The sequence below is a fragment of the Aulonocara stuartgranti genome (assembly GCF_965226115.1).
Source record: "Aulonocara stuartgranti genome assembly, chromosome: 2".
In the NCBI taxonomy this organism is placed as follows: Eukaryota; Metazoa; Chordata; class Actinopteri; order Cichliformes; family Cichlidae; genus Aulonocara; species Aulonocara stuartgranti.
Window position 1 is genome coordinate 36,942,776 of NC_138940.1, and position 21,325 is coordinate 36,964,100.

Sequence of the window (21,325 nt, forward strand, 5' to 3'; positions counted from 1 at the left end):
TTTGATGTCTGTCTCTCTGTGTTCACCCAGTAACAAGGTGACATCCTTGAGATTAAACATGTCTTTTACAAGCATGCTGTCAGTTAAGACGGGCAGCATTATGCTAGAAGGAGTTAGAATTTAAACCCTTAACGCCCAGTATATCCTATTTGATACATACAGTTTTTATGTGAGACTTCAGTGTGATTTCTTTCCCCTCGTAAAAACATAAATAAATTGCACAATACAATTTTAAGCAGTTACAAAAAGCCACATGTTACAAATACGTTACAAATTAAAAGTCATATATGGAAATAAAAATTGAATTCATTTTTTAAACTAATTTGTCAGGTGGTTCAATAAACTCTCGATTTTCAAAAAAATTTAATTTTATGGCAAATATTTCATGGTTTAGGGGTTAAAGGGTTAATTGTGGGAGAATAAAGAGCACATGCAGGAGAACACAGAAGCAGTGTTTTAATGCAACAACCCTCTTGCTTTGAAGCAACAGCACTAACCACTGAACGAACCACCATGCTGTTAGCTCCAAAAGTGTTGCTTAAAAATAAGTTATTCTGGGTCAACATGCCTAATTTTTCTCTCTGATTTCTAAAGTGTTGCTGATTGTTTTGCTGGTAGTTTGCTGATGGCTGTTTGCTAGCAGACATTCTTTGTTGAGATAAGCCTCTACAGTATTTATTACTCTCAGTTGGAAAGAAAAGAAAAAGTTGGTAACCACCTACTTCACATTGCCCCTTATTGATTCAAGTTGCTGATTATCATCAACTTTCCATAGAGCCTGGTTGCCACTTCACTGGTAGGCACTTCATGTGTGGACAGGGCTCCTTTGCAGCAAGATTACAGTCTGTAATAACGTTTGGAAACGCTATATAAAAATCTGTTTCCACTTCAACTTGATTAGAAATTTTCAGTAATTTTCAGTATTAATTATTTGGTATTTTACTTCAGGTAACCAAGTAATAATGACTTCATATCAAAAGATTTCCTTTATAGTCGTTTTATATTGAAAAGAACATTTTGCCGCATGTTCAGAAAGTGACTTAAACCATTAGCCAGTTTCGAAACCAGTCAGATAACGTTCTGTTGGAAATATGTTAATCATCCAAGTTCTACATTTCAGAAGCAAACGCTAAACTTTAAAGTGATGCAATCATTTATCGTTTGAATGTTTTTGTTATCTGTGCTATTCATTGTATATTCAGTACATTTTAGTGGATTTCTTTTTCTAATGCCCTTTGATCCATCATACATGATAAATTGATTTGATAAACTAGTCAATTCTTGCCATCACCAGTGTGTGAATGTGTGCGTGAATGGGTGGATGGCTGGGTGTGTAAAGCACTTTGGGGTCCTTATGGACTAGTAAAGCGCTATACAAATACATTTCTTGCTGGGAACCTTTTTAAAATGTTCAGACACCAGTTTCAAGTTATATATGCCTGCTGCCCAGGACAGATAAGTCCAGTTCCTTGAGCATTGCTCTTATAATTCCTCCATGGGCAATGGTCTGTCTGGCTCTGACTATACTGGCAAGAGGTTGAGGGAATAAATGTTCTCCCAAGTATTAACTGAAGGCTGGAATGTGTGGTTCGTTATCTAACCATTTTCTCCGTTTGGAGTTTTTTTGAATTTACTACTTATCAGCTTTCTATGCTGAATTTGTTCTTTGGAAAATTTAGGTAAAAATAAAAACTTAGTTGAAAAGCTTAGTCAGTTTCCAAATTATAATATCTAGAATTATAGCTTGTTGTTTAACATTTAGAGGAAGATCAAAATGCACGTAGCTCTCCTTTAGGCCTCACGCACTGTTTCTGCTTTTGTTGGTGTTTTGTAGAGCTATTGTCATGTCTGAAAGTTTGCCTGTCTGCATACATCTGCCTCTTTTTCTATGTTTACATGGTTGTCCTGGATTTGGGCAGTGCTGCAGTCCATTAGCCTTAAGAGTTTATATCACAAGAAGTGAACAGCTTCCTCTAAGGCTTCGAGGTTGTGGACAGTATTTCCAAAGGCGAGTGATAAATGGAGCTTGCTTGGTATAACTTTCCCTCACAACAAGGCTATCAATTCGCTCCCAAGCAAACAGTTGCTTTTACTCTGAGCTGTATTGTGCCGAACGGAGGCCAGGAAGAATTAATGCGAAGATGAGGGCACTCAGTGGAGATCGAGAGGGCGATTTGGAGGTTCATGACAAACAGACTTGGCTGCAGTAGATTTAATGGGCCAATTTTTTGAATACTAAGTCCTATGATAGATCATGTTAAGTTCTTTCACAATAATCCAAATTGAAAACTAATTTTATCCAGTGACTAACATTTGACGTTTGCTTCTGTTAAAAATACTACGTGGAGGTTTTCAGTGGAATACATGTACAAATTGGTGCACAGGGTGTGAAGACAGAGTGCTTAGCATTTACCACAGACCACCACTTCCTGTTTGCTAAAGTGTCATTTCTGATAAAGATTCCTATCTATTCTCATTTGCTGAACTTAACAAGATGTGTGTCACTAAAAATGTTGTCATACTTGCTCATACTAAACGCAGTCGACTTTACATTTTGATTTCTTTGTACCTCCCACTGCTAGAAGTTATTTTATGATGCATTTTAGTGCAGGGAGAACAACTCCATATGTCAGCTGCTTAACTGTGTGGCATGCCTAATAGGCTTACAATTCATTTCAAGTGTTTTAATGGGCCACAAAGACAGGTGAATTTAACTTCTAAGGTGCCACACAGATTTTAATCGCCCACACTGCATGGTCAAAGTCTAAACGAAGTGCATACCTGTCCAACTGTTTACTTACACATCCAGTACTCCACCGCCTCTGCAGGTGAAACCCGTCTATCGTCTTTCATGGTGTTTAAGGTGTGGCCCTACTGTTGGTCCTCTCTGGTTTCCCCTCCCCCCCCTTCAGCTCCGTCCAATCCCCGCCACCAGGAGAACTCACCTGAAAGGATTTGTATTTAGGGCCGATACTCGTCGCTGATTGGCCAGGTGAAGGCAGTCTGCCTCAGGGCTTCACTACCAATGGCGACAGTGCTGCGTGACTCATAGGGAGAGGACAAGTTGCTTCACTACACTTCTCCTTTTTCTGTTTCAACCAGCAGCCTTTGCATTGTCTTTCCCCCCCTCATCTCCAGCTTTGTTTTGTCACTGTAGAAAGGTGTGGGCCTGTCCACGTCTTTAGGCACCATTGTCCTCCTTTGAACACGTCTTGGATTATTTCACCATTTGCTGCCGATTCTTCTCTTGGTTGCTGAGATCAACACTTGGTTGGTTGTTATTATGGACCTTGTCACCCGAATCCTGTGTCTTTGAGGTCAGTGACAGATACTTCTCCTCTCCACATGTTACCTGTTTTAAGCTTTTTTTGAGTGTGTTAAAGGAAAGGTATACATTTTACATGAACAAACATAAATAATATATATTTAGGACGTATGTGAGTAAGCGGACAAGCAGTCAGGTAGTTGGTTGCTCTGCTGTGCATGGCTCTCGTTATCGTTGCGCTGACATGTTTTAAGGTTTTCAATAGAGAGCTTTAACAAGTCATCCCAGTTCATCTTACATTTAGGAGCATGTTTTCTCTTGTATTGCATCTTTGGAGGCATACTAATAAATCAAATGTCACTTCAAAAAACAACAAACCTGCATTTGTATTTATTCTAATCACCTTCTTGCCCATATCTCACCATTTTCCTCAAACCTAGTTGAAACTTTTTAGTGCCTGAAAACTTGTCAGATAAGGTAATCACTTTTAACTTTAAAACCTGCCATGTGTAGATATAATAAGGATGATCTTTAACTTATATGTGTGTTTGTTGCATTTCTTTTCTGAATTGTTGCCTTATATGGCGTCTTGAAATAAGGGCGGGAACAGTATTTTGCAAGTCCCCTGACCAAGCCCACATGTATTTTTCACTGTGTAGTAATGGTCTACTAAAAAGTAATTACACTCTGTGATGATTTTGATCCATAATTGCTGCACAAATGTCATGCTATTATTAAAAACTGTGAGTTGCTACATTCACAATTAGAGTAGAGAAGAAAAAAAGTAAAGGAACGGCTGTGGTTTCGCTGTTGGAGCTCTTAGCCACAGCCACATCGAGTCAGTCATGCAGAGCTTCTTCAAAATCTTCTGATCACTAGAACAGAATGCTGCTTATCTTGTAATGTAGATGCCCAGATGTTTGACATTTCAGCTCACAGCAAAGTCTGACCCTGAAGTGCCTTGCTTCCTTTTCTGTGCATGTAAAAGTTAACCTTGTGTAAAGTCTGTCAACCAGGCTATTGTGCTTAAAGTTGTTGAGTATCTGTTTCTAAAAGTTGCACAGAGCAGCAGAGATAAAAGCACACTTCCTGTTTCCTCAGAAATCTACTCTGCACTTTGTGCACCACAGTGTGCATGCAATACATGTTTGAATAAACATGCCTCCGAGTCTGAGTAACATTCTGACTTCACATGCACTTTTTTCTGAATCTGCTTTTAAATGTTGCTTCATTGAAGATGCACAGAACTGTGCAGTTATCTCAGTGAAACCCCAAACAAGCACAAAACATATTTGTCTAATTTTTAGTCTGGCTTTTAAAAAATGTAATTATACACAAAATATCCAAGCGTGTGATTATTTCATTGGTTTGGCATTCAGAAATTATCTTGTTGATGTAATGTTTTGCATAACAGCTGAGGCCCATTAAAGGCAGTGTAGAAGAGGTCATCTTACAGACACCAAATAAATAAATATCTCTATACTTTAGACTGAATATTGAGTATTATTGGGTGAGGGTCAGGTGGGCTGGCCCTGAAAAACAGAGGACTTTTTTTTTTTTTTATGTGTTGTACCATCAACACATGATTCAGTGTGTGAATGGCTCTGTTGTTGAGCCGGTAGAAGTTTGCATTTGACCTAACTTGCCTTACTTTCTCATCATAACCTATGGCCCACCTTGATTTGGATTGTAAATGAGGGCCTCTTGCCTCAGAGGCTGAACTCATAGTGAAGCTGCTGTTTAGTGAGGTTTTATGCCTCTCATTGAAAGAACAGGAGGGCGGCTTGACTGCAGTCTTTCTTCCTTCAATACAGTGTCAACAGGTCTTAGCCTGTAATTAGATCATTAGGCTTGGGCAAGATGACGGAGGTGGTGCAAGATAAGGACGTGACGAGAGCAGGAGCAGGCAGGGTTTAGTTTATTACTACAACTCGGGCAGGCCGAGATATGTAAAACTCGAGGATTTGTGTTGCTCCATGTTGCAGGTGCATGCTATCACGAGAAGAAAAGAAAACACAGAGCCAACTGTGAATGGTCAGGTACAAACTGTTGGTTATGATTTGAATAGAATAAATGAGAGTAACATCACCTTTGTGTGGTCAGATGGCAGTAGAGAAATGGTTGTTAAATAGTCCTAATTGTCGATGTTATGACTGCGTATTCAAAACAAAAATGGTGCCATAATTTCCATGATTCAAGTAATGAAATATTTTCTTAGTAATATTATGATGGCTTTGGCAAGAATTATTTCTTTATACAAACAACTTTGCTTAAAGTATCAACGTGTTCATGTGTTCCTTTTTGCCTGGTGACCATGACTTCTACCACTACCCTTCAGCCGCCTTATTTATTGAAGCCGCTGCGGAAAACCAGTGAACTCATAGTGAAACTAGTGAATAAACAAGGCTTGTGCACCCGCAGCCATTGTATTTCAGTAAGCCCAACTGGAAAATGTCTCATATGAGAAAGCACAATCAGAGCCCTTTTTGTATTGCTAAACGATGAATTTGCATCACATTTCCACGTCAGTTCCCCCATTTCTTCTTTGCTGTTTTATTTTCCATTGCTCTCTTTTTATGGGATGGATGGAGACCTAAAGGTTAGAGAAGTACACTTGTGATGGGAAGTTTGAACTCCTGTGACCCGTTGGGAAAACCTGGGTGGGGAAAGTTAATGTATAACTTTCTCTTCTGCTTAATAGCTACTGTGCCACTGAGCAAGGCACATTCAGTATTCAGTTTGTAAGCTGGTTGTGTATCTCTGTTAATATGCTGCCGGTGCTCAAGAACCCTCCCTTGATAAATAAAGTTAAATCGATTGAGCAACTGTCTCCCTGTGTTGCAACCGTCTCATGCTCGGAGCGTGCTAGGACTGGCCGTTGTTCTGGAGTACATACCGAACCAGAGCTGTTATCATCACATCTCAGCACAGAGCCCAAAAACCAAACCGTTTGAAGTTCTTCTAGCCTGGTGTATTTCATTTCAGTCCCAGATCTTGATTTATATTCGAGGGGCAGAGAGTCTTTCTTTTGTCTCTTTTCTTCAGTGCATTTCTCTTGACTGGGAACTCGTCTGTGATTTCTTTCAGTGATGCTTTCTCTAAGATACTGATGATCATATTGTTTGTCTGTGTTAGTCCTTTAAGTCATTTTTATTTGGAGTTGATTTACTGTGTAGTGAAGTAAAAAGACTTTCTAGACATTTTACTTACTACATGTTTTGAGGCTAATTTCTCACATAAATACTGTAAATCCTATAGATTTAACCCCTCCAGTGTGTACTCATTAACTTCGTGGTTACAAAAGTACTGGTATAATAAGCCAGGCTGAAATAAGTGAAGTAGGTCATGTTTTCTCACAAAGAAAGAGGGCGCACAAGAGAAATGATCTAGTAGAGGGAATATCAGATCACACCTTTTCACAACACTCCTGCTTATGTAATGCAGCATACTTATCTGGGAGTATTTAACATAACACGAGTCTTGGCATGACATATGGCGTCACGGTCAGTTGTGAAAAAGTAAATGTAACTTCTGTTAACTCAAGTACCATACATAGTCATAGTTTTGAGGTACTGAAACTTGGGGATTCTGCTGCAGTTCAGATGGAAGTATTGCATGTTTTCATCTGCTACATTACTTCAAAAGCTTTACTTAGTAGTTATTGTTCAGATTAAAAGAATAGAGAACATTAATGGTTCTAGTGCGCTGCCTCATGATGATGTATGAATATCTATGCGCTGTACAGTTGCGTGTTAAGGAAAGTAAGATTAACCTTTGGTCAAGTTAAAGATCTGAGTACTCCGTACACCATTTCGGACACAAAGAAATGTAATGCAAAGTCCTCCTGTATGTTTCTAGAATAAAAGGTTGATCCTGCTGCTTTCTTCTCAGTGGCATAAAATTCAGGTGGCATTTAGCAATGGATTAGTTTGCATCCTTGATAGATTTTCAAAGGAATAATGGCGTCACATATTTAAAAGGTGCTATATTTACGTATCTTAATGTGAAAGTTCAGTTGCTATCAATGCAGTTCAGCTATCTCCTGTGAGTCTCTTGCTCTGTGGTTGGACTCTACTTCCTCTGTCTTCAACTGCAGCTGGCGGAGATGATAGTCCTTTTGCTTTGAGGCCTTGGTGAACTTAGCGTATCAGTACATGAACCAGTTCCACTTGGATTCACCAGGGGAGGGTTAACCCACAGGACTTGAGACTCACTGGACAAGTACTGACATCAGCAACTGCCACGATAGGGACTAACCGCCACCACGCAGGCATGGACATGTAACAGGACAAGGAACTAGCTGGTTAACAGTAAGTGAAATAAATAAAACAAATGCTCCATTAAAAAAAAAAAAATCAAATTAATAACTTCCCTGTCCAAACTTTCCTACTTCACATGAACTGGGCGTGACTAGTTGTAACACAAGATAAAAATAAAAAAGAAGACGAAGACTAATGCTAAGATTTAAATTACAACAGGAAAAGGATGCAGAGATTTGAGAGTTTGGCTCTGTTTCCAGGCAATCAGAAGCACAACTAATCATCTAATTGCTTCAGATCAACTATCTGTGGGGAGAATTGTCATTTAGAGATCGATTCTACCCAAAAAGGATTGTGATAGGACCTTTTGGCCACATCCCTAGTACTAATAAAACCAACAGACTCGCAGAAACAGTGAAAAATAAATATAACATCTATAAAATAATGAACTGGAAGCCGTGTGACTTGGTTAATGCTGTTTAGAAATTACTTCCCTTTTACTATCATGCAGTTAAAGAGACCTACTATTAAGTTAGTGTTGGTTGATATACATTTTATATAAAGCGTCTACATGGAAATGATGATAACTCATTTATCTTGATAAAAGTTAATCTTTCATAGACGTTGTTCACTGAAGTTGTGTGGGCGGAGTTTGAGGTGCAGATTTATTTTTCCTCCAGATAAAAACAGCATACAGACATCAGAAAAAAATTTCCATTACAACCTTCTGTTGTGCTCTGCATTTATTTGAAACACAGTCATTTGGGACTGAATACTTTACAAACAGAAAACTCCATGTCTTCTGATGCAGTTTGATGCAGTAGCTATAAATTGCTAATGCTATATAAAGGCCTGAAAGCAAGTTCACAGTGCAGTGTTTTTGTTTCCAGTTATGTGGGTTCCACCCTGCATGAGGTAACAAAGTGCAAAAACGTAGACTCACCCTGTGTGAGATGCATATGAACATAAAACTCACACAGTCTGAAAAAAGTTTTAGCTGCTATAGTTTCCCAGCTCTGCTGTGCTAATTTAGACATCGTGTTTGCTTTAATGCAATATCGTTTGGTACAAAGAGTCATTCTAACCCAGGAAAATTGATTTGCCACATGTTTTTAGGAGGCTTTTGGTCCCAGACACCCAGCTGCAGTGGTGTCTGAGTTTGAAACTTTCAGCAGCAAGCTCTCTCATATGGAAAACTGGCCATGCCCATAATTACTGCAGTTCTCAGATGATCTGCTGAGTGGATCCCCTTGTCTGAGTGCTAGTGTCCAAATATAAAAGGACTGTAACAGACTCTCAGTCATTTAATTTAGCTAAAACGAATGCCTGAGGGCTTCAAGGAATGACTGCTGCATGCAAATTTCTAAAAATTTGTGGTGACATGGTCGATGTATAAAAATCAATAATAACATCACTTCTTACATCTGTAACTCTTAAGTTCTTGCATCCACACATTTGGGTCTACATCCAGAGATGATTGATTTTATGTGACAGTACCGCTTTGGTTCTTTTCTTTCTTTCTTTTTTTTCTTGCGTATTCAATTGCACCTCACCCACAAGTAAAAAACCCCCCACTGCATTCTCATTACATAACTTGACAATTCAGAAGATCTCCTTATTTGCAGGATGTTAGATGTGAATACTGATGACATAATTAATAGCAGCATTTGAGCTTAGCTAGAATCAGTCAATAGGCCAGTGATTAACATGCAATATTATGTTTGTTTAATCTGCCAGGGATGAAACATCCAAGATAGCATGGGTTAGTAGGTAAGATTTAGAGCTAAGTATAGTGATTTACTATGTTTTTAGTCGCTGCTCTAAGTTAATCTAATCAGCTGTTGAAGTTTGTAGGCTATACTAGGATGATAGTAATGTAGTGGTTTTTTTCAGTGAATAAAGATTATGGATGGGTTTGATTCTGTTGATGCCAAAGTGATTATGGCTTCTGCTTGTAGGTCCAATTTTTTTTAGTTGTTAATGGTTTTATGTCACCGAGTCAGAAAGCACTTTGAAAAAAGTCTGTCATGTGACTCAGGTGTGGAAACGCTCCACTGCCTGGAGTTTGACGTCATTGTTTTAAAATGCACGACTGTAGAAGTGCAGTATATAAAGAACTGAGGCACTTTGAGGCTTGCTGCTATTACAGATTGGACAATTTCAAAATGTTTCTTAGCTGGAAGAGTTCTTTGTTGGGGAAAAGAAAAGAAAAATCAGAGGAGTAATTTTTACAATTCAGTTTTTTTGATTTCAGCCAGCTTGGCAATCCATTCAGTTGTGTGTTTGTGCTTGTTATGCTTGGTCTTCAACATGTATCCTCACAAACACACAGTGTGCCTTTGCTGAGCTGAATGAGGCCCACCTGCTCTGTTCTTGTTTCACAGAGCCTACTTTACAAGCCCTCTCCCTCTGCGTGTTCCTAGGCAACAGCCACTCCTTGTTTACCTTTGCGTTTTTGCATTGTGATTCTCATCAGAACAACATAGCCCCAGCCCCTCTGGAGACTGATTGTCAGGCTTTTTTATTCAAAGTAGCATGAAGCAAAGATTAGCATTTGTATGAGCCTGTAGTGTGTGTATCTTCCTAGAAACTCGTCATTTTTCTCTGCACGTGTAGTTATTACTGATCCCAAATATGGTAAAGCAATCACACCGTGTAAATATTTTGTTATACAGCAGTACTGAGCACAGCTGTCTCTTTAACCAGGTGATTTATTGTCCTCATTTCATGCACCTATGCTGCACCTTCCTCATCAGGTGACTGTCATAAACAAGTGTATTTCATAAAGCCTTCTCAAATATTGACCAGCCTGAGCAGACAGTCCTTCTGTCCCTTGCAAATATGTCAAACATCTCTCCAAATGTATGAGCTGCGCCATAGATTCACATCTGCGGCAGCTGGAATATACGAAGTGGATGGAAGAGGGTGGTATTAGCAGGGAATGTTAATTTGAATGTTATGAGTAGTGAAAGCACAGGGCGGACATGATTCTAGAAAACTTGTTAAGATGACGAGCTCAAGCGTTTGAAGTCCAAGTAATGCTCTAATACCTAAAGCATGCAATCCAAACATTTGTCATGAGTCCATGAGTTGTTGTAGCTTAGGCCTGTTAGGTCACTCACACAGCTTAACACTTTTTCCCTTGTCTGTATTTGAACTATGCACCTGGCATCTTGAAAAGCAATGACTTTGCACTTCTGTCCTTCGATCCAGGAATGGGCACACGTTTACTGGCTGCAAGATTAGATAGAAACATTGGCCAGTGGTATCCAATACCACACTGACCCAGTATCCAATTGTGCGAAATCAGATAAGCTGTCTTGAAGGGGCTAAGCTGACTCAGTGTGAGTGGTCCTATCAGGGAGGCTTTATGGGGGATCAGATGAGAAGAGCTGATTTTGTTGTTATTAGCTGTTAAACTGAAGCATGATCCCTGGAAGTCTCAAAAACAGCCGGGGCTGTAAATCTGCATCTCTGAGAGGGTTTTATCCTTTTGATGAAAACATAATAAATGTAATAGGATGTAGTATGACATGCTGTACTCGTATTATATGGTACTTATTTCTAAAGACAGTGAGCATTAAAAGGAATACTTCTGAGAAATTAATTTATTTGCCTTCCAGCACAATAATGATGAGGAGATTTAAGGCACTTTTATGTTTGTGTGCTAAATCTAATGTAATTCGAATGTTATAGTTTGTTTGCATAATTTGTACAAAGATTTGTAAAGTCTGTACTTTCACAAAGTAGGTTAACTTATCAGATAGTAGGCAGGTTTTGTTACCTTTGAACAGAGCTAGCTTTTCCCCCCTTGTAGCATTAGGTAAATATTTATCATACAGATCTGTGAGTCACATCAATCTTCTCAGCTTCCATGTTGTCTCTTGAACTAGTGGTAGAGTCAAACTGTATGACGAGACAAAGATTACTTTGTCTCTGTCTGACTATGTGCCTTCTGTAGGTGTGTTGCCTGTTAGGTATTACTGCATGCCTGACTGTAGGTGGACACATCAGCCTGCTTGTGTCCAGACCTGTTTGGTATGCAGCCTCCTTTGCAACAGCCAGGTCCCCCTTTATATTCCACAGTCAGCCCTGAAATGTCTGGGCTCCATCCGTAACATGTACTTACGCTAAGAGACAATCTAGGAAGTATCTTGGCAAAGTTCATACAGTATAGGCTTTGTGGATTTCTTCCCTCGAGTTTATTAGGAATTGTGGAAAGTTGCGTAAAAGAGTGGCAGCTATCAGAGATAAAGTTGGCATCGATGTTTATAGTGTAAGAAGGAATTTAGGATGTCAACTTTCAACTTGTTTTTATTTAAACTCAGTTGATAGTATGCTGCTGGTATTTTTCCCTTGGGTACAGTATCCTCCCTTGCTGCTGTCAGTATTCCTGTGAAATGACATCTTTGTGTTGGTATGAATGTAAGTGCTTGTGAGTGGTACAGTAGTGCAAATTTTATAATTACTTTAAAGTTTGAATTTTAGTTTGATTATAGTGATGAAGGACAGGTTTAAAGCAATTTTCCAACTTTTGGTTCATACAAAGACGTGACTCTGTATGTACTAGCCTCCTGTATATATCTAGCGCTTGTGGGAAGCTTGCTTATTGTCTACAAAAAGAGAGAACTTTGACTTTTCCAGTCTAGTCATGCATCAAATGGCTCCCACTCAGCAGCCAAAACAACAGCAGAGCCTAGAAGTTCAGATGAAACATTTCAGCTATGTCTCCAAGAAAAGAATCAGCAGGGCGATGAAACTCCTGACACACATGCACAGACATGCATGCTTTTTATTCATCCGTGCTCTCTGAGTTCTTTTTACTCAGAGATCTTTTTGGGTTATTTTGAAATTATGTCATTGAGCTCAGATGTGAGAGCATTTAGAAAAAGCAACAACACGGTTTATATAGTTCCCTGAAAACAGGCCAGTACAGTTTCGGAGCCAGCTCTGGTTTGTAAAAAGCTTGGATATATCTTATTGCTCTTATCAAAACTTCAGTTGCTTCTTGTTCTTTCTTACTGGCAAAGAGCAACATAGAAAACTGAAATCACAAGCTTTACATGCTTTACTGCTTCGAGTATTCATTTTAGGTGTATAAATGTAAAGCATTGCTGCCTACAGATCCGACTACACGCAGCGCTGCTGTGAACGTCTCGAAAAACATTCACGGCAGTGCTGTAAATATATATGTTAACAATATTTTAAAGATATGGCGCTGCACACAGGCTTACACTTGCATGGATGGCAAAGATCACATTTTTAAATAAAACTGTGGCAGAAGTGTGGCGGTCACAGCAGCACACAGCGAATCAAACTGTTATGTTTGGTGCAGTTTCTTTTCTAAAACTTTGCTGCAATTTCCTGTCCTGTTTTCACAACTTTAGTGGTTCTTCCTATCTGTGACATGTGGCTGGTTGCCACATTATAGAAGTAGGCTGCTGGTGGTAATTTTTACTAAAAGCCCACATCTGTTACTTTACAAAAGGCCTCTCTTTGGATTTGTTGCGTATCAGGTAAGACAACAGTACTGGAGTCAAGATGGATTTTATTGATACTTTATTGTGGTTAGATTTGTTTAGCGTGTATTTCTAAGCTTAATATTTGTTCATGTTCAGTTAAGAACAAAACCGAATATTTTCACACTTGTAATGAATGACTTGGGCTTCAGGCAAGTTCTTCTCTGTGTCTTCTAAAAACATTTTGCTGTGCTGTCGTTGCGCACACTGAAATACTGTATGACCAATAAGAGAACACTGTGTGACAGGAACTTTGTAGTTTCTTCTTAGAATTTGTGCAAAACCAACTCACGGGGCCAAATAAGGGATGTGTGTCTGTTTTGAGGGGTGGGTGGGTTAGTAATGCTATCTGCTTGTGCATGACTTGTGTCAGCATTGTGGGGAAGAAATGTCTGCAAATGGCAGGTGTGGCTTTGAGAACTCTGGTGTGATCCTTTTGAATCACTAAACAGCCCTGACTGCAGTAGCAGGTTTGAAAATGTCAGAAAGCAAAAGAAAGCTGAGAAGCGTCTCATCTGCAGAATAAATTTTTGAAATGACTCATTAGCTTCTTAATATTTTGAATATACAATATTTACAGATTTCTTACTTCTGACTAGTTTAACTTCTAAAATCCAATTATATGTTACACTGTCAGACTTAGTCTTTATCTAAAGTCCAACTGCAGTGTAATCACCTTCATGTTTTACGTCACTCTGGCAGTAGTTATAAAGAAATGGTACCTGTATGACAACACTCAAGTCTACGAGCGTGATAGTGTGTTGTTTCAGGAGGAAGGAGGGGGAGTTGAGAACTTTCCGCTCTTACACAGAGGAAGAAATTTTCTTCTGAGTGTGGTTTAACAGACAGGAAGCAGCAGAAACCCAGTGCTCAGTGATGCTGTTCCTGTGAGTGCAAAATTCACAGGTCAGTTTGTGGGTGTTTTTCTTCTTCTACCCGGCTTTAAAATAAGTCATTTCTATTTTTGTCTGTCATTCTTCGTGTCGAATGGCGTAAACAGAAACGTCCAGTATTCTACGCTGTGATGAAGCACACGTTAGGAGCAAGAATAGCCTGTTTCTCATGTCTTTACTGGAAGGAAAATGTGACCAAAAGAGAAATGGAATCTGGTCTCTGTGGACATGTCTGAGTTGTCGTCTCCGGGGACAGCACTAGGCTTTCATCCCTAATCTCCAGACCATATTATCCTGCTAAAGCTAATGTCCAATCTTCCATAAAAAAGCCTAATGTTATACTGAATAGTGTGTTAGCTGGCACGGACAGCCGTTGTCACAGGAAGGCATGGGTCCTTCTTCCAGAGCTTGAAGCCTGAGTGGAAAAGTACAACGTTCGCAGGAGATGAGATTACATTCCATTCGCTTTTTGAAAGCCTGTGCGCGAGGTGACATTTTTCTTTCAGTCTTCATTTGGCCCTGGCACGGCAGAGCCAATTGCCTACTAGTGTAACACAGACACAGCGAGTGCTGGCTCGGATGCATTGCTGTCTGTGCTTCTGATGCCTGGTGCTCTGCAGCTGCATGCCATTAGCCGGTGTCTATGCCTGCCTCTGTGCCCATTCCAGCCATTTTATCACTACACGCTTGGTGTGGCCCCTGGAGTGCTGTGAAAGTGCTGCTTTATTCTGGTCAATAAAGTGGAGTTGGAGTTTGAAACATGGTGAGGCATTTTGTATTGTGCAACGCTAGGTGTTGAGTAAAATATAGAATACGCAGAAAATGCTGTATACAAAACAATTATGTTGCTGACATAGTGCAATGGCAGTGATGAAACCGCCCTGTTAGTGTGTTTTTTTTTGTCTGCCTTTGATGCAAGACCTTAATTACTGTTCTCTTACTTTGCTGAATTCATCCACACTGCCTGTACTTTTAGTGCTTTGTTGTCTCAAAATGTAGAATATACATCCAGCTGTTCTTTCATTATTCGCTCTGATCTGTGCTGTGTTTGCAACACTGCTGTGCTTAAGGAATTTTCCTTGGCGTCCAAAGTGGCATTGTTACATAGATGTGGGTGGGTTAACCACAACTGAGAAAAACAAAGGGGAACTGCTGTCCAGAAATGATGATCAGGATCCTCTGATGCCCATGTGGGCTATCACAGAGCTCCAGGAATGAACTTGGGCCTCATATAACTGAGTCATTTCCCTAACAGGAACCAATAGGCTCCTGCAAAAACAGCATGCTCGCAGCTATATAATAACATAGTGGTAAGTAAGCCAGTGCATTCTCATTCATCTATGTGCCATGTCAGACATAGGTGTATCACTGCACAGGCGACCGGGGAAAATTAAACCTTTCATGTGAGGTAAAGATTTCTTTGTACTGGTGTTGAACTTTGCAGGTGTAATGAGTGTAGAGCGATTCTTGATTTATTTCTCTTTCAGTTTTTACCTCTGCAGCGTTCTATACCTTTGTGAGGTTTTAATTAATACCGCTGCCCCTCTGGCACCATCCATCCTGTGACCGTTGTTATGTAGCTACCCCAGTACACTGCTGAACAATCAGCCACCTAAGGAAACCTGTATTTTTGTAACCTGAGCTGAAGAGGATTGATAAGTAAAGTTTGCTTAGCCCTTTTCTTGCATCTCACAATGTTTGCACTCACCACATGCAGGGTGACTCATTGCACAGTCATTCAATTGGCTTAAATTACCTCCTTTCATGGTCAACAATGAGCTCAGCTGAAGAGACGAAAGCGGGGGAAGTAGGGCCTTCTGGGAATGCTCCATTTGTTCATGAATCCTGACTCTAATTGGTTGTTATTGGGACTGGCAGTCACCATGCTGTAGGGGTGGAGTACGCCAGTGTTTGGTTCATACGCTTCCTCAGTCTGCTGCACACTGAACTGCCATATATAACAGCCAGTCATAACTGTCTGAGGAGAGCTGAGTGATAGAAAGACTCCCATCGTTGTGTCACCTGACAGGGGCCACAATGGAGCCAAAATGTCAGCTGTAACTGATAATAATGCTCATTATGCTACATTCCAATGAGCTATACCATTAGTATGCACTTGGGATAACCAAAAATGTGTTAATGTAATTTCAGCCGAGTTCTAACATTCAAAAATCTTTTAGAATACTAAAGTGAACAATGCTGGGTTTTGAATATGTGAAAGAAAGCTTTAATGTGAAAGGAGTCCTGAGCGCCCAGCTTTATAGATCTCCCCATGTCTGCTAGAATTGTAGTGCCCTAAGGCTTACTATTTTGGTTTTAGGCATCAGACTTTATTATTTCAGTCACATCACTCACATCACCATTGCTTCCAGCTGCATCAGGCAGCTGTTTTCAGCAAAAACACTTGTGTACAGATGTCTGCCCAACACCAGCAACAAACAGAAGAAGGTAGCTGTTGACCACAATCTTACAAAGATAACTATTTCTGTCTGCTGGGTGTTAATGGGTAGTTCTGCGCTAATAACACCCCAATAACATCCCCAGAACCCCCACCCACCCATCCCCCTCCAAAATAAATGAGTGCACATTTTAAGTAGTTATTAATATGTTATAGCATATAGTTTTCTTTTCACAAGGACATATTCAGACAGGATGACATGGAAAAAACCCCCAAAAAACACATGTGTCTGGTTGGAGTCAAACCTTGCACACACTAGCATTAAGCCATTAAACCTCACCAGAACGCCCCACCTGAAATATTCAAGTCTGGCAAAAGAAGGCCCCACCCATAGCGAATCACAGGCAGTCTATTTGCTCTGTAGACTATTATGCATTCACTAACATCCCAGTAAAATCCCTCCCTTCACTGTCCTCGTCTTCTCCTCTTTATGACGTAGTAAATGCAGTTACAACCCTGCCCCTGTGCTGGGACAAGGCAGCTGTTGTCATGTGCTGGGGGATAATGTGCAGGCTGCGTCTGACTAATGGCTGGCTCTCTTGTATCCCAGTCTGCTGTTAGCACTTTGCCAACTGGGTCATCCAGATCAATGAAGCTCTGACAGGAATATAGAAAGTACATGCAACCACTGACATAGTCTGGTACATTGTAGCAAACTGCACATAAACACAAGCATAAAGCAGAGAAATAAATAAATTATATTTACTTTCATCTTTATGCCTGTTGATTTGATAACAGCCATTTTTTTTGTCATCTGATAAGTGGCTAGTGACTGGATGCTGATTATTTACCCTTCTATAGGCACAGTCCTTGATAGCTGAAATGTACAGCTTGATAAACGTCCATAAATCGAACACAAACTGCAACTACAAAAGGGGAACCAAGAACGTCTGCAGCGGAGAACATCTGCTAGATTAGCAGCGTGTCTTCTCAGATCTGCTGCGAAGCTGGGCAGGGCCCTGTCAGAGTGATTGCATGCGATACAGATAACACACATTTAGTTTGCAAAACATGGATCAAGGCTTCTGTTGTAAGTGTACGAGTACACCAGTGGAAACTGCAAATGATTTAAAAAGCAGACATATGTGTTTAATTTGGAAGCCTCACACAGTATATCGCTTCAGCTTGAATCTGGTAATTCACAGTACCAAGCATAAAGATGCCAAGAAGTCCAGCACACTGAGCTCCAGACAGATGGCGGCAGCGTCCAGCCCTGGCGGAGGTGGGCATGGATGCTGCAGCAGGGACAGCATGAAAGATTGACTGGAGTGAAACACTAGCCTTCTGATTAAGTTTCCTCGTCTCTCTTCTGTTTCCCAAAGCAATGCCTTCCAGACAGTAGCTGCATGCTACTGGTCTGTTTGGATGCTTAGCAGAGAAATACACTTTAATGTGTTTGCTGGCTGTGCCCTATGAGCTGCAGAAGTCCTTCACTATCACCTCCTCTTCTGTTCCTTTAAAATACAGTTTGGCCTCGTATGCAAGTTTGTCACTCATACAGGCATTTAAAAGCAAATAAGCTCCACCCTGAAGCAGTGGCAAAAGCAGGAATAGCGAGTGTTTGGAGGTGGGGGAAGGTACCAAACATTTCCAACTTACTTCTTTATTCCTGCCAGCTCTGATCTCTGGGAAACAAGAGGGAGAAGCTGTGTTTGTCGCCCCTGGGTTTATACTTATACTTTAACCCAAAATCAGCCCCTCCTACCCTTCATTCCCGAAACCTGCCTTTGGGTATCGATTTCTGGGACACACCTAAAGACACACACACATATACACAACAAGAAGTACATGACCACCAGTTTCCCTTCAACACAGGCTGTGATCACAGTAACTCCCTGAGGGTCAGTACAGAGGGGCTTCCAGAGCCGCATCAGACGAGTGATCTTTTGCCTGTGTGTGTATGTGAGAGTATGTGTGTCTGCATGTGTGTGTGTGTAAACAAGGGAGGGTTTGCTCAGACTGCTCATGTGATCATAATATCGACCCCGCTGAGCCTTATGATCTAAGGCAGAGTGCTGAGGGGTGTTTCACACTGAGGGGCAGAAAAAGACATCTGTGTTTAAATCAGAATGAACTGTGCAGTAGTTCGGTGAAAAAGAAAACAGATTTACTCATAATACTACCAGAAATCCTGTTTAAAAAATGTGTAAAGTAGGTCTCGACCCTACAAGTTCAAAAACAGCAGAAAATTCTATCACAGTAATTTTTATTGTTTGTTTTTTTTGGGGGGTGGTCCTGAATTTTTTTGTCTGATGATGTCACCAAGAGCATGTAACTTTTCTACATGCTCACGTTTTTTTCCAGCATTTAATTAAAGCATAATCAGTCAATCTGGAACATTACTGACAGATTAATTGATCATTAAACAAGTGTTGACGGTCTGTTTATTAACACTGTAAATGGAGTATTTGCGCTTTGTATCTCTACCGTTTGTATTCACATTGATATTTTCAGTAAAAGTAACTGCACAGATTGTAAATAAGAAATTTTAAACCTGGTGACACTAACGTTTGTTAATTAGTGACTTTTTAAAAAAAAGGTTTTTAGGCTGGAACCAGTCAGTGATCTGATTTTTCAGCATCAGATCAAAACTAGGCATGACCCAGATAATGCCTAAACTGCATAGATTTGAGCAGGTTATAGATCTAACCAATGTGAAGTCCCAGGAGTTCCACTTTATGAGGATTTTCTAGTAAAATTACTAGAATTACTGCTGACCTATCACCTCTGTCTCTCCATCTTCCAGGTGTAGATGCTTCAGGCGCAGCAGGGCCCAGCCTCCGTGTCAGAGTGGGACGAGGCTGCTCCCACCTGGGCCACAGGACTCCTCTGAAACTTGGCTCATGGTCTCTCTCTGAGCAATAACTGCTCAGATTAAAAAGACGGGATTACAGGGAGGCCATTTTGTGAGGTGAAACTGAGTCTGTCTGCGCTGGAGTAGTTATAGCTGGGATTTTTTTAGGCTGCTCTTCGACTTTGAAACTCCACTACCATGACGACAGCAGTACAACCCAGTGAACTGGTGTTTGAATTTGCCAGCAATGGGATGGACGAAATCAATCAGGTACAATCTCACCAGAGAAATCACTTTTTCAAATGCAACTCTCTGTTGTTGTTGATTTTTTTTTCATGACTCGACTTATAGGGTCTGCATTAGCGTTCAAACCCGTCGAGCTCAGTGGCCGACCGTCTGTCTTTTCCTACATGACACACTGTATGCAATCCTGTTGAAAAATGAAATACATTTCAAAACAAACAAAACTAGTGTAAACAGCATGGCCACTGGGGTAGGATTAGCCTGTGATCTCTAAGTTTGACGACACAGAAAGGGAGGAGGATGGAGCCGAGAGGAGGTCTGGGAAGAAGAGTGCGGGCTGCCGGTAGCACAGAAATGGAAAGACTGAAAAACCTGCAGTGAGGCTAGGGTGTGTGGGAGGCAGAGGGTGGGGCTAGGACGTGAATGTGTTTATTACCCAAAGGTTACTGTGTGCATTCGATGTCAACTTGTGCCTGTGTGTTTTTTCATTGCTCGGTCAGGTGTGCAGTTATCTCTTCCCCACACCCGGGTCTGAATCCTGTGGAGCAGGCTTGATTGTAAGTGTGGAGATGTATGTGTGTTTATGTGTCCTAGTATTTGTATGTGTGTATCTAGAGTGGCAGGCTGTCATTGGATCCCTGAATAGCACCAGTTCAAGCCTAACCTGATGGACCAGTTACAAGGCTGTTTAGAAGGGATGGGATAATTCCAGCAAAAGGTCTTGTATTGTTCCAGTGCTACAGTTTTGTGACTTGCTGCACCCACTTGGCCTGTTAGACAAGCAGTTTGCCTCTATTTACTAACTCATGAATATACCCCCACACACACACACTGAAACGAACAACTCACAATGGCACTTCTGCAGCGGCCATTTAGACATTTAAAGATTTTATTTTCTCGCCACAGTAAAGCTGTCGGAGCTGAGTAAAATCACCAAGTAGATTCTGTAACGATTAGCCTTGCTATATTGGTTTGTAAGCCAATGTGTAGTTTGAACACAGTCGGGATCTGCTTCAGCTGAGGGTAGGGAGACGCGAAAAGGGTCCCAAAATTTCCTCCATTTTTAAGCTACATTATAAAGGCATGTGGCTTTAGGCAAACAAGCAGCTTTTAAACGTGATGGTATCTCTTACTTACGCCAGCTACACTTTCTCAAATATCGTGATGCGGATACAGAAAGTGTACAGACAGTTGGACTACATTGTGGTTAGGCAGGTAAAGCAGAAGAGAGTGGGGTGTGGGGGAACAGGCTGCACAGATGCTGTGCTTTCAAAGCAGAATGGGGAACTCAGAAATGCAAATTGGTTGGAGCTTTATCGCCTGTGTTTCCCTACTAGAAACACTATTTAGGTCAAGAAAGAGGAAGAAGCCGTTAGGATACTTGTTGTATGTGCAGTATAATTTGTGTTGCATGCAGGGTGCTTGTACCACCTTCTCATCGTTTTACTCCTTTAAACAACAGTTTCACTCTTTCATAGTTCTTGCCGGATTATCAGCGGGTTCGCACAGCAATGCAACTCTGAATTGTTCACAGAAAAAAACAGAATCAATTTAACATCAAAACAACAGCGGAGACGGCAGCAACATGTGTCTGCCGCTCTGTCAGCAAACTGTGTGGGATCACAGGCTGTCTGCATTTAGTGGGAGAGGGTGGGAAAGGCTGCTGTTTCAGACGCAGACAAATAGTCGCAACGGTTTTATCTCCTGACACACGCTTTGTTCTTATTCAAGGACAGAAAACTTAATTTAAGTCAAGCCGGGAAAATGGGGTAGCCTCACTGTCTCGCACTCTGATAGTATGTCTACCAAAGAGTCTGATTAATGGGAAATATTCAGTGCATGTCAGTGAGACACTGATAGCACTCGCAGTCATAGCAAAATCCAGGGTTTTTAG

At 40.7% G+C, this 21,325-nt stretch overlaps 1 protein-coding gene across 6 annotated transcripts in view; it reads left to right on the forward strand.

Annotated features, from left to right (window-relative positions):
• Positions 1-21,325, forward strand: part of elf1 (E74-like ETS transcription factor 1) — a 41,106-nt gene that overhangs the window by 11,165 nt on the left and 8,616 nt on the right. For 2 of the 6 annotated variants that reach the window (XM_082504536.1, XM_082504537.1), the window contains exons 2-3: positions 19,141-19,458; positions 19,932-19,988. In XM_082504536.1, coding sequence (XP_082360662.1) covers positions 19,387-19,458; positions 19,932-19,988 — 129 coding nt within the window. In that variant the 5' untranslated portion in view covers positions 19,141-19,386. Of the gene's footprint in view, positions 1-3,013; positions 3,318-5,246; positions 5,300-13,021; positions 13,041-19,140; positions 19,459-19,931; positions 19,989-21,325 lie in introns of those variants that run through there. The other 4 variants (XM_082504535.1, XM_082504538.1, XM_082504539.1 and 1 more) reach the window with 4 other exon arrangements.